This window comes from Aquarana catesbeiana, linkage group LG08, assembly GCF_042186555.1.
Source record: "Aquarana catesbeiana isolate 2022-GZ linkage group LG08, ASM4218655v1, whole genome shotgun sequence".
Classification (NCBI taxonomy): Eukaryota; Metazoa; Chordata; class Amphibia; order Anura; family Ranidae; genus Aquarana; species Aquarana catesbeiana.
The window spans coordinates 289374641-289387377 of NC_133331.1; the positions used below are offsets into that span (position 1 = coordinate 289374641).

The window sequence follows — 12737 nt, forward strand, 5'->3', positions numbered from 1 at the left end:
GAGAGGTGAGGAGGATTCTGGGAGGTCACATGACATCACTCTTATCTCTTATTTATAAAACACAGACCTGACCGGAGAGGTGAGGAGGATTCTGGGAGGTCACATGACATCACCCTTATCTCTATTAATAAAACACAGACCTGACCGGAGAGGAGGATTCTGGGAGGTCACATGACATCACTCTTATCTCTATTAAAAAAACGCAGACCTGACCGGAGAGGTGAGGAGGATTCTGGGAGGTCACATGACATCACCCTTATCTCTATTAATAAAACACAGACCTGACCGGAGAGGAGGATTCTGGGAGGTCACATGACATCACTCTTATCTCTATTAATAAAACACAGACCTGACCGGAGAGGTGAGGAGGATTCTGGGAGGTCACATGACATCACTCTTATCTCTATTAATAAAACACAGACCTGACCGGAGAGGTGAGGAGGATTCTGGAAATGTATGACGTTACTGTTGGTGTTTCATTACAGAGTTTGCATCCGGTGAGGTTTGGTGATCGTGTGACCATCACCGTGCCTCCACCTCACTCACTGACTTCTGAGAGACACAACATTCAGAAAATTCTAGAAGTCACCAATAAGATTGTTGAGCTGCTGACGGAAGAAGTAAATGGGGCTGGGAATTCAGGAACCATATCTACTAAGGAGGAGTGGGAGTATTTAGAAGGACACAAGGATCTCTACAAGGACGTCATGATGGACAATCAGCCGCCCCTCACATCACCGGGTAAGAGGAGACTTTATTGTAAAGGAGAGAGCAGTACGGAGGCTCCACCTAGATCCCCCATCATCTGATAAACACATAGAAACAATGTATTCAGTCAGTGTGTGTGTTTCCTACAGATGGATCCAGTAATGGGAACCCACCAGAGAGATGTCCCCGTCCTCTGTATTCCCGGGATTCCACACAGGAAGATCACATCATCCCTCACCATCATCAGGTAGATGAGGAACAATCATTGATAGTATCATTAGGATCTGTACATTATCTACATTGTTACAATTTATGTCATTTGTATTATATATTCAGAGTGGAAACCTGAGAGATTCTAAAGTTGACTTTAAAATAGAGATAAAAGAGGAGGATGATGAGGATGGGGTGATGCAGAAGTCAGAGTTTCCAAAAGGACACAAAGATCTGTACCAGGACACCATGGTGGAGTCATCCAGAAACCCACCAGAGAGATGTCCTCGTCTTCTGTATTCTACACAGGAAGATCACACCATCCCTCACCATCATCAGGTAGGTAATGAACAGTTATCAGTAGTTGTGATTTATACACAAACATCTTTGTTACAATTAAGGTTTTAATATATCTCTAGAGTGGAAATCTTGGGGAATATACTTTTGTTCTTAAAGAAGAGTATAAAGAGGAGGATGAGGAGTATGGAGCGATGGAGAATCTTTCTGAAAGACACAAGGATATGATGGATCCACCTAATAACATAAACCCACCAGAGAGATGTCCCCTTTCTCTGTATTTCCAGGATTCCACACAGGAAGGTCACACCATCCCTCACCATCATCAGGTAGGTGGAGTTGAGGGTCTGGAACATAAAGTGATTGAACATTCTGACATGTGGAGACGATGTGTGGACTCTACAAGATGATATTTTCTATGTGATCTCACATCATAAATACTTCTATGTTACAGATGTTATTTTCTGCCATTCTGTTGGTTTAGGGTGAAGATCTGATAAACATAAAGGTTAAGGGTGAAGTAGTAGAGACGTATGTGAGGAATGATCAGCCATATACGGAGGAGGCTGGAATGACGAGGACATTCATAGAGGAGGACACTCCTACAGAGATCAGCACAGGTGACCCATATTATAGTCTTATCTGGTAGGAGGACCAAAGGCCCTTTGACTGAAGAGGGGGAAGAGGCCCAGCTGGTTGGGACATCCACAGAGAACATCTGCTCACTCGTATCTACCTGATCCAGATGGAATCTTGATGGAAGTGAACTAACCCTCTCATATCTATTGATGATGTTTTTATATTTTTCCAGGACACGCCATGGAGAAACCCTCAAAGGATCGTCTCACTTTATCTCCAGGTTGTAAAATGGAAGATGAGGACATCACAGGAGATTGTGGAGGAGAAAAGACAATGAGCTCCACTATGGATGGTGGACTTCACAGTGTGGATAGACCATGGAATCCCTCTGAATCTGAGCAACCTCGTACTGTGAGGGATGGTGCTGGAATTCAGGGGGAGCAGATATATTCCTGTCCTGAGTATGAGGAAAATTTCACAATACATCAGAGATCTCACACACGTGAGGAGCTTAATTCCTGTTCGGAGTGCGGAAAATCTTTTCTTCATAAATCAGTACTGTACAGACATCAAAGATCTCACACGGGTGAGAAGCCTTTTTCCTGTCCTGAGTGCGGGAAAAGTTTTACACAGAAGTCACATCTTTCCAGACATGAGAGAATGCACACAGGCGAGAAGCCGTATTCCTGTTCTGAGTGCTGGAAATGTTTTTCTGATAAGACCAGCCTTGTCCGACATCAGAGGTTGCACACAGGGGAGAAGTTGTATTCCTGCCCCGAGTGTAGAAAATGTTTTTCACAGAGGGCCCATCTTTCCAGACATCAGAGATTACACACGGGGGAGAGGCCGTTTTCCTGCCCTGAGTGCGGGAAATGTTATACAAGGAGATCAGAAGTTGTCAAACATCAAAGATCTCACTCAGGTGAGAAGCCATATTCCTGCCCTGAGTGTGGGAAGTGTTTCTCACAGAAGTCCTGTCTTACCAAACATCAGAAACTCCACACAACCCTCGAGGTGTATTAGTGTCCTGAGTGTGGGAAATCTATATATGGATCATATGTTGCCGTACATTAGAGATCTCACACTGGGAAGAAGCACACCTTGATATACACCTCAGAAAACACGTGGCTGAGCGCTCCTCTGATCTTTATAATGGAAGACACACTTTATAAGGAAATCTGAGATCACCGAAGACTTCAAAGTTCTGTCTAGCTTCCTCTGCTAGGAGAGAGAAGGAGGGGGTATCACTGCTAATTGGGTCCCTCTAGGAGAGAGAAGGAGGAGGTGTCACTGCTGGTTGGATCCCTCTAGGAGAGAGAAGGAGGGGGTGTCACTGCTGGTTGGGTCCCTCTAGGAGAGAGAAGGAGGGGGTGTCACTGCTGGTTGGGTCCCTCTAGGAGAGAGAAGGAGGTGGTGTCACTGCTGGTTGGGTCCCTCTAGGAGAGAGAAGGAGGGGGTTATAATGTTGGTTGGGTCCCTCTAGGAGAGAGAAGGAGGGGGTGTCACTGCTGGTTGGGTCCCTCTAGGAGAGAGAAGGAGGGGGTGTCACTGCTGGTTGAGTCCTTCTAAGAGAGAGGAGCAGGGGGTGTAACTGCTGGTTGAGTCCCTCTAGGAGAGAGGAGGAGGGGGTGTCACTGCGGGTTGAGTCCTTCTAGGAGAGAGAAGGAGGGGGTGTCACTGCTGGTTGGGTCCCTCTAGGAGAGAGAAGGGGGGGTCACTGCTGGTTGGGTCCCTCTAGGAGAGAGAAGGAGGGGGTGTCACTGCTCGTTGGGTCCCTCTAGGAGAGAGAAGGAGGGGGTGTCACTGCTGGTTGGGTCCCTGTAGGAGAGAGAAGGAGGGGGTGTCACTGCTCGTTGGGTCCCTCTAGGAGAGAGAAGGAGGGGGTGTCACTGCTGGTTGGATCCCTCTAGGAGAGAGAAGGAGGGGGTGTCACTGCTGGTTGGGTCCCTCTAGGAGAGAGAAGGAGGAGGTGTCACTGCTGGTTGGGTCCCTCTAGGAGGGAGAAGGAGGGGGTGTCACTGCTGGTTGGGTCCCTCTAGGAGAGAGAAGGAGGGGGTGTCACTGCTGGTTGGGACCCTCTAGGAGAGAGAAGGAGGGTTGTCACTGCTGGTTGGGTCCCTCTAGGAAAGAGGAGGGAGGGGGTGTCGCTGCTGGTTGGGCCCCTCTAGGAGAGAGAAGGAGGGTTGTCACTGCTGGTTGGGTCCCTCTAGGAAAGAGGAGGGAGGGGGTGTCGCTGCTGGTTGGGCCCCTCTAGGAGAGAGAAGGAGGGGGTGTCACTGCTGGTTGGGTCCCTCTAGAAGAGAGAAGGAGGGAGAGTCACTGCTGGTTGGGTCCCTCTTGGAGAGAAAAGGAGGGGGTGTTACTGCTGGTTGGGTCCCTCTAGGAGAGAGAAGGAGGAGGTGTCACTGCTGGTTGGGTCCCTCTAGGAGAGAGAAGGAGGGGGTGTCACTGCTGGTTGGGTCCCTCTAGAAGAGAGGAGGAGGTGTCACTGCTGGTTGGGTCCCTCTAGAAGAGAGAAGGAGGGGTGTCACCGCTGGTTGGGTCCCTCTAGGAGAGAGAAGGAGGAGGTGTCACTGCTGGTCGGGTCCCTCTAGGAGAGAGAAGGAGGGGGTATAACTGCTGGTTGGGTCCCTCTAGGAGAGAGAAGGAGGGGGTGTCACTGCTGGTTGGGTCCCTCTAGTGGAGAGAAGGAGGAGGTGTCACTGCTGGATGAGTCCCTCTAGCTGTGTCGTCCAATCTCCCCTGACCTTCAGCAGAAGCTTCAATGGAAGACATCATGGTGAGAGAGGAGCTAGATATTGCTCATGGATAAATTGAAAGGGAGATGACAAGACTGATAATTTCAGTGCTATAGTTTGCAGCCTGCATAGGCTTGGAGAATGCCACCTGCTGGTGAAAAGTGGCAATTATGACATTTTATGATATTTTCGGATGTAACATTTATATTTATTTGATTAAAGGGAAAATATATTGACACGTATTTTTAAGTATAAAACAAAAAGGGAAATGTTTATATTCTTAAAATCATGTTTTATAAATTGATTGATAAAAGTCTGCCTTCGGATTTATATTAATAAATGGCTACATAGTTAGTCGGATTGAAAAATAAAAAAAAAGACGCACGTCCACTGAGTTTAATCATTAACAGAAAACCTCCATATACAGAGCCCTGTACCCACAGGTGATCCAGAGGGTAGCAAAAATAAAAATTAAAAAAATCCCTATAAAGGATGATTCACCTTGCTTCAACAAGGGAAAAAATATTCTTCCTCTTCCTGATCATCTAATCCAGGGGACATTCATTTAGGGGTAACTCTGATGGGCACTCTCATGGAACGGGGGCCTCTGATTGGGACTGTCATGTAAGAGGGCACTGTAATGGGCACTCTTATGTAAGGGGTGACTATGATGGGGACTTCCATGTGAGGCGTGACTGATGGGGACTGTCATGTAAACAGGGGTGCTGATGAGGACTCTCATGTAAGAAGTGATTCTAATGGGTTCTTTCATGTAAGGGATGACTCTGATGGGGACTCTTACATAAGGGGGAACTCTGATAGGGGCTCTGATGTAAGGGAGACTAACATGATTGGTTGTTGGACTAGCCACCTCCGCACCCTCCGGAAAGCTAATAAAATGCAGGTTGTTGCTGCGCATTCTATTTTCAAGATCATCTTGCTTCAGTTGCAGCTGAGCAATGTGGTGGGATGCCTGATCAGGGGAGGCCTGCAAGGGAGGGATGGCGACCTCAGCATGACTCAGGCGATGCTCTGCCTCTGATACACGATCTCTGAGTTTATGCAGATCCTGTCTGATTAAAGAGATGTCCACCTTAACCTCCTCGATTTTGGTAGTGAGTGTTGCCTGGCAAGTGGAGATTGCCTCCAGGACCTTAGAAGTTTGAGGGGTCGATGTCTCCATCCCAGAAGCGGAGGGGCCACCATCTTCTCCCTGCCCATCCTTATCTTTGTGGCGGAATCTGTCCAGCTTTGCAACGGTCTCCAAGACCTTACGAGGAGGGGACATGTCGCTGGCAGTGGAGGTATCGTAGGAGGTAATTAGTAAGCGAATATGGACTCAGGATAGATCACAGGATAGACGAGGGGACGAGATGCCAAAGGAGCTCTGGTGATCTGCGTCCTACTCCATGTGGCTTCAGGCCACGCCCCTACACATGATTGGCTGTTAGGATGTCGGTGGTCCTAGGAACCAACAACACTACAACGAAAATGCAGTCAGGGAAACCTGAGCAGGATGTGGATGTCACATAAAAATAGAGAACACAGGCTGACCTGAAGACCTGTGTGAGGGGCTTCTGACCTTGGGTGTGGGCAGCAAAAAACCTTTCAGAGGATCAGAATTGGCCTGCAGACCATATTTTAGAGACCCCTGCCTATTCCCAGAACCAGCAATCTCTGGTGTTATTACATATAAATGTTAATAGCCAGTTATATTCTGTGCAATTTGGAATGCGTCCTATTTTTTTTTAAAGCCCCCACTCTTTTTTCACAATACCCTCTTCCATTTTCCTTTAACCTATCCTGATAGTCTCCCCTCCTTTACCCAGTGAAGGCAGATATACGTACCCAGTAAGTCCCTCACTGCCTCTGGTTTTGGTGTGGGAGACCCTTGATCCAGGGCTGTAATAGTGCCCTGAGACCACCTGTTCCCAGGTGTCTCTCTTTGGGATGACGCCATCCTGAGAGGATCCAGCCAGTAACCATTAACCAATAACCGTCCTGAGAGGATCCTGCCAGTAGCGATCAACCAACCTCTTTCCTAAGAGCATCCCACCAGCAACCATCAACCAACCGCCTTTTTGAGAGGATCCTGCCAGCAACCAACCACCGCCTTTGAGAGGATCCCACCATCAACCAATCGCTGTCCTGAAAAGATCCCGCCAGTTACCATCAACCAACTGCCTCCTGAGAGGATCCCACCAGCAACCAAAAGCCATCTTGAGAAAATCCTATCAGCAACCATCAACCAATGCCCGTCTTGAGAAGATCCTGCCAACATCCATCAACCAACTGCTATTATGAGTAGATCCCACCAGCAACCATCAACCAACCCCCGTACTGAGAGGATCCTGCCAGCAACCGTCAACCAACCGCCATACTAAAAAAGGATCCCACCATCAACCAACCGCCGTTCTGAGAAGATCCTGCCAGCAACCATCAACCAACTGCCATCCTGAGGGAATCCCGCCAGCATTCATCAACCAACCAGTGTCCTGAGAAGACCCTACCAGTAACCATCAACCAACCACCATCCTGAGAGGATCCCACCATCAACCAACTAATGTCCTGAGAGGATCCCACCAGCAGCCATCACCCAACTGCCATCCTGAAAGGATCCCACTAGCAACCAACAACCAACCTCTGTCCTGAGAGGATCCTGAAAAAAACATCAACCAAACTCTGTCCTGAGAGGATCCTGCCAGCAGATGTCAACCAACTGCTATCATGAGAAGATCCCACATGCATCCATCAGCCAACCGCCATCCTGAGAGGATCCTGCCAGCAAACATCAACCAACTGCCCACCAGCAGCCACAACTAACGCTGTTCTGAGAAGATCCCTCCAGCAACCATCAACCAACCGCTGTCCTGAGAGGATCCCACCAGCAACCATCCAATTGGAACTATCAACGTCTCACAGTCAGGGATGTGGACACCCTGCCAAGGACCTCTCCAGGAAGTAAATAGAAAAGGAGATGACTCAGGCCAGCGATGTAATGTGATTGGGCCTTCAGGTAAGTTAAAAACGGCAGATGGTAAAAGGCCAAGCCTTTAGGTGACAAGTAGCACTGGAGGGAGTTTGGAGCAGCATTTTCTCCAGAAAGATAGTTCGGTATTTATTTTACGCCTTCTATTTCCATCTCAACGAGACTGTAAAAGTTTCATATTAAAGATAAACGCCAGACTAGGAATGAGCTGAGTGTTTGGTTTGAATGTAAGTTCAGACTGAATACTTCACAATCGTCCCAATGCAGAATGTTTATGGTATTTGGTGTGCACTAATGTGACATCTTCCTGCTGTCAATTATTTTTAAGGAAGCACCTGGTGCTTGTCAACTACTTACCTCTTCTGGTTGTGAATCCCCAACCATGTAAGCAATAGGGTGCAGATAGAAGGTGACAGGCATTGGGCATATTGATTGATGTGGATCCTCATAGTTTTTTTGTTTTTAATAACGGACTTGTTAAAAACTGTGTTTTTTTACACATTACATTTTTACAAATTAGTTGGGGTGCTATGTACCCCTTACTCATCCACATGGAAGGAGCAGTATCTGGGTGCTCCCATATTGTTCTTGAGATTCCAATAACCCCCGAGACCCCCATAAGCACCAAGCCAGGGCTGTGGGGATGAGGCCCTTGTCTTTATTTTTATGTGGACAGGGTGCTTTGTCGGAGAGTTCCTGCTTGCTGGCAAGACATTCCAAAGGTTGAGGGCATGTGGCCTGGTATGGTTCGGGAGTGGCGGGGGGGTCACATGTTTGTCCTGGCCTGGCCAAGCTACATGCTTGAATTTAGGGAGGACCTCACACTGTTCATTTTAATACCATTTATAAGACCTTCATTTAGGATAGGGGTCTGGTACAGATAAAGATAATCCCTGGCCATGTAAATAAATAAGCTAGGGATAGTTTAAAAATGGTCAGTAAATGGGAGCACTAGTGTGCCCCCCTCCTCCTCCTGAACCATACCAGGGCATATTCCCTTAACATGGGGGGATACCTTTGAATGGGGGTTGACTTGCCTGGCAAAGCACATTGTTCCTATGGAAAGGGCCTTTAATCCACAAACCTGGCTTGGTGGTTGTGGGGGTCTGCGGAAGGAGAGCTTATCAGAATCTGGAAGCTCCCGGTAACAGAAGGGAACCCAGACACCACTCCCCATGTGAATGAGTAAGGGGTGCATAGTACTGCTATTTAGAAATGTGTATAAAAACACAAACAATTTAGAAAAGTCCTTTAATAAAAAAGAAACCCCCTCCCCCCCAAAAAAAGTCCCACAAAGTAAATCCATCGTTAATCACAATTGCTGATGCCCGCTGAAAGAAACAAAAATGCTGCCTCCCGACGCACGCCATAACCCGACAACGGCTCTGGCGGATGACAGCCGAAATATACAAAAAGAGGTGGGGTCTCTCGGGTAAAGTCATTGACCATATAATGGTCATGTCCCTATATAGTCAATGACATCACTCGGGAGAACCAGTCCTTTGTATATATCGGCTGTAACCCACCTGAGCTGTCAAGATCAGACTTGTGTCGACGAGGGGTATTTATGTTTTTAATGTTGATGGGTTTGTGGTTTACATGGATCTACATCGCTGGATGATGTGGAGGGGTGTATATCCTATTTCTGTGCATGTGTTTTGTTTTCAATTAAAGTATTTGTCAAAAACTGTGTTTTTAATAACACTTTTTTTTTTGTGAATGTGTAGGGGTGCCCCTTATTCATTCACATAGTGGGGCCAATAGCTGTATAAAGGGGGGTTACATATTTCTATAAGGCCCCACTCAAAGACCCCCTACATCCACCGGGCCAGGGTTGTGTGGAAGAGGCCCTTGTCCTCATCTACATGATTGCTTTGCTGGAAAAAGTGGGGTGGCTCATATGGCCTGTTATGGTTCAGAATAACAGGGGGGGGGGGGGTTGACATCTATACCAGACCCTTATCTAAGATAAGGGTCTGGTATAGATGAATGGAATAACCGGACTATTTTTTTACTGAGCAGAACTGTAAATATACATATAGCGACTGTACATGTGTTGCCTGTGGGGGAATAGCCATGCCTGCAACACCGCCATGGGAATGCTGGCCATTGAAGGATTTTGGGAGGGGTTCCCTTAGGAAGCCAATAGATTGCCACCACATTCCGGGTGATCTGTAAGCCATGTACGGAACATGAAGTGTTAATACATATGCAGGCAACTTTAAAACCTTTTCTGCACCCTTCAGCTCTAGTCTGGTGGTACTGAATACAGACCTTACTGGCAGTGCTCACTGTAGGAGTGCACAAAAACTTAGCCAATTTCAGCTACCTTCAGCACCGCTTGAAGGAAATTAAGGGTTGATTGGCCTTTACAGTTTGTATCTCAAGAGGGATTTTGTATGCATTCTCCCAGTCTGATTAAGTAATTTAATATCATTAGGGTATTGGGAGTTGTATTTCACTGAAGAGGATATAAACCTTTAGATCTTTGCAGAAGATCAATTAACCCGTGGCTCTCAAATAGACAAGAAGTCCATGTTCTGCTCATCATAATCTCACATTTTAGATCCTTGTGGAAGATCAATCACTGTAGACCTGTAGCTCTCACATAGACAAGAAGTCCATGTCCTGCTCATCATGACCTCACCTTTTAGATCTTTGCAGAAGGTCAATCACCGTAGACCCATGGTTCTCACATAGATGAGAAGGCCATGTTCTGCACATCATGACCTCACCTTTTAGATCTTTGTAGTAGGTCAATTAGCCTAGACCTGCGGCTCTCACATAGACGAGAAGTCCATGTTCTGCTCATCATGACCTCATCTTTTGGATCTTTGCAGAAGGTCAATCACCGTAGACCTATGGCTCTCACATACAGTAGATGAGATGCCCATGTTCTGCTCATCATGACCTTACCTTTTAGATCTTTGCAGAAGGTCAAACACTGTATACCTGTGGCTCTCGCATAGACGAGAAATCCATGTTCTGCTCATCATGACCTCACCTTTTAAATCTTTGTAGAAGGTCAATCACTGTAGACCTATAGCTCTCAAATACAGTAGATGAGAAGCCCATGTTCTGCTCATCATGACCTTACCTTTTAGATCTTTGCAGAAGGTCAATCACTATAGACCTGTGGCTCTCACATAGACAAGAAGTCCATGTTCTGCTCATTATGACTTCACCTTTAAGATCTTTGTAGAAGGTCAATCACTGTAGATCTGTGGCTCTCACAGATGAGAAGTCCATGTCCTGCTCATCATGACCTCACCTTTTAGATCTTTGTTAGGAGGTCAAAACCCGTAGACCTTTGGCACTCACATACAGTAGATGAGAATTCCATGTTCTGCTCATCATGACCTCACTTTTTAGATCTTTACAGAAGGTCAATCACTGTAGACCTGTGGCTCTCGCATATACGAGAAGTCCATGATCTGCTCATTATGACCTTATCTGTGAGTAGGAACACCTCACCTGAGGATTGGTATTTGTCACAAACAACTCCTAAGGTGAAACATCTACATATTTCCTTCAGAAGGTGGTTAGCATAGAAGCAACCCGACATACCGTATATACATGGAGAAAGGCATGCCAATAAAAGCCTTAGACAAGCCAAGTCATTGAGTGCATTGCCTTAACTGAACATAATATTAACTATGGGATAGATGTAGTCCATGTTCTGTTCATCATGACCTCACCTGTGAGGAGGAACTTCTCATCTGAGGATCCACGATTGTGGACAGCTACACATTTCCCCAAATCTTGGCCAGCATAGATACCATTCAACAAAGACACGTGGAGAAAGGCTGCAAGTGGTGCAAGGCTGGAAACCATTTGCAGTACAGCCTGCAGGGTGCACAGTGTAAGGAGGACTCCCCCTTTACTGTGCTTGTGGTCAGTGCACACTTAAATATTGGTGACCATTGGTGTGCTGCCCCATGCCATTGATGTTCTGTTTCCAATGCAAGCCTTATGCTGCGCACACACACGATCAGACTTTACAGCATACTTGGTCCGGCGTACCGGATTTCGTCGGACAATTGTATGGGCTCCAGCGGACTTTGTTTTCTCAAAAGTTTGACGGACCTAGAAATTAAACATTTTCAAATCTGTCCGACGGACTTGAGTCCGGTCAAAAAGTCCGCTCGTCTGTATGCTAGTCCGACGGACAAAAACCGACGCTAGGGCAGCTATTGGCTACTGGCTATGAACTTTCTTGTTTTAGTCCGGTCGTACGTCATCACGTACGAATCCGTCTGACTTTGGTTGATTGTGTGTAGGCAAGTCCGTTCATTCGGAAAGTCCGTCGAAAAGTACGCTGGACAAAGTCTGCCGTAAAGTCTGCTCATGTGTACGCGGCATTAGTATTTACATGTTTGAGAAAAGCTTTACAGGTCCCATTGCATGACGTTAATTGTAGGGATGAGTTAGGGGTGTTTTAGACCAAACTTTGGCTGTTAAGGCATTTGGATAAACTCTTAAACATTCACCCATTTGGTGGGAGCTGAACTTCATATACGAGGGCTGTACTGAAATCAATGCCGAAGTGGGCATAACGTCATTCAAATTTCACACTTTGGATAGAGTACCTTTTGCTCTTTATCAGGGGTCTCCAAACTTTAAAAAAAAAGGACCAGTTTACCACCCCTCAGACTTTAGGGGGACTGAACTGTGACCAGTGAGGGTGGAAAATGGAAGTGGAAGGAATAGTGCTCCCCGTTTGGTGTCAGTGGGAAGAATAGTGCCTGATTGTTGGTATCAGTGGAAGAAATCGCCCCTCGTCATTGGAGTCAGTGGAAGGAATAGTCCCTCATTATTCCTGATTATTGGTGTCAATGAGCGGAATAATGCTCCATAATTGTGTCAGTGGGAGGAATAGTTCCCCATCATTGGTGTCAGTGGGAGGAATAGTGCCCCATCATTGGTGTCAGTGGGAGAAGTAGTGCCCTATCATTGGTGTTAATCAGTGGAATAGTGCCCCATCTTTGGAGTCAATAGGAGGAATAGCGCCCCATCATTGGTGTCAGTGGGAGGAACAGAGCTCCATCATTGATGTCAATGGGTGGAATGGTGCCCCATCTTTGAAGTCAATAGGAGGAATAGTGCCCCATCAATGGAGTTAATAGGAGGGATAGTGCCCCATCATTTGTGTCAATAGGAGGAATAGTCCCCCATCATTGGTGTCCGTGAAAGGAATAGTCCCCCATCATTGGTGT

General features: G+C 46.7%; 1 protein-coding gene across 1 annotated transcript in view; it reads right to left on the bottom strand.

Moving 5' to 3' along the window:
* LOC141106787 (uncharacterized) overlaps window positions 1-12737 on the bottom strand; it is a 107829-nt gene that overhangs the window by 10942 nt on the left and 84150 nt on the right. Inside the window, exon 10 of the mRNA XM_073597715.1 lies at window positions 5412-5824. Coding sequence (XP_073453816.1) covers window positions 5412-5824 — 413 coding nt within the window. The remainder of the gene's footprint in view (window positions 1-5411; window positions 5825-12737) is intronic.